The 735-nt window shown below is 38.8% G+C and overlaps 1 protein-coding gene across 1 annotated transcript in view; it reads right to left on the bottom strand.

The window, feature by feature from the left end:
• LOC119593394 (CCR4-NOT transcription complex subunit 1-like) overlaps positions 1 to 735 on the bottom strand; it is a gene marked incomplete in the record, with an annotated part of 36,043 nt that overhangs the window by 17,465 nt on the left and 17,843 nt on the right. The window contains 2 exon segments of the mRNA XM_037942323.1: positions 112 to 199; positions 413 to 611. Of these exon segments, the coding sequence (XP_037798251.1) occupies positions 112 to 199; positions 413 to 611 (287 nt within the window).

Below are 735 nucleotides of genomic sequence, written 5' to 3' on the forward strand. Positions count from 1 at the left end.
ATGAATTGAAACAACAGAAGACTGAAAAAATATTCTTATAATGATGATGTAACAATACAAATGCAATTTCAAGACCAGTAGCATATTACTTTAAGATATTAACATGCTTACCACTCCTTGCTGCGTTCGAGGTCTGTTCATCAGGTTGCAGTGTTGAACCATGGTCACAATGGTGTCTGACAATTCTTGAGACACATTTCTAGAAAGGAATACAAGATGCCATATGTTTGTTTAGAAACATTCATATCAGGCATCCAAGTAGTTTACAACAAATCGCATGTCATCTAAGAGATAAATCACCATGAATAATGACAATAATTCACCAAAATACAATCCTTCCCTCTTAAACTGAACATTCTGGAAGGGGAAAAACAAACTGAATACCATTAAATAATATAACTGAAGTACTCACAAAGCACAAGCATTAAGACACACAAGAATGGTGGCCATGGTTTCAGGAGGAAGCTGCGAAGATTTCTGCATCCCATCCTCCTTGCCACCCACCAGGTGAGGACACCGGCGCTGCAGGAACTTGACGCATGCCGAGATGAATGCCTCTCCATGCTCACGGATCTTGTCTGTCAGCCACTTATCCAGCTTCAGAAACTCTCCTGCAGAATAATGTCCGTCCATTAAGAAAGGCAAAAAACATTGATAAAAGGCAGAAAATACAATATAACTCAAATAAGTTTATCAGAAGATGAGACAACAACTCACCCAACAAAAAAGTGGGAT

This window comes from Penaeus monodon, chromosome 32 (genome assembly GCF_015228065.2).
Source record: "Penaeus monodon isolate SGIC_2016 chromosome 32, NSTDA_Pmon_1, whole genome shotgun sequence".
Lineage (NCBI taxonomy): Eukaryota > Metazoa > Arthropoda > Malacostraca > Decapoda > Penaeidae > Penaeus > Penaeus monodon.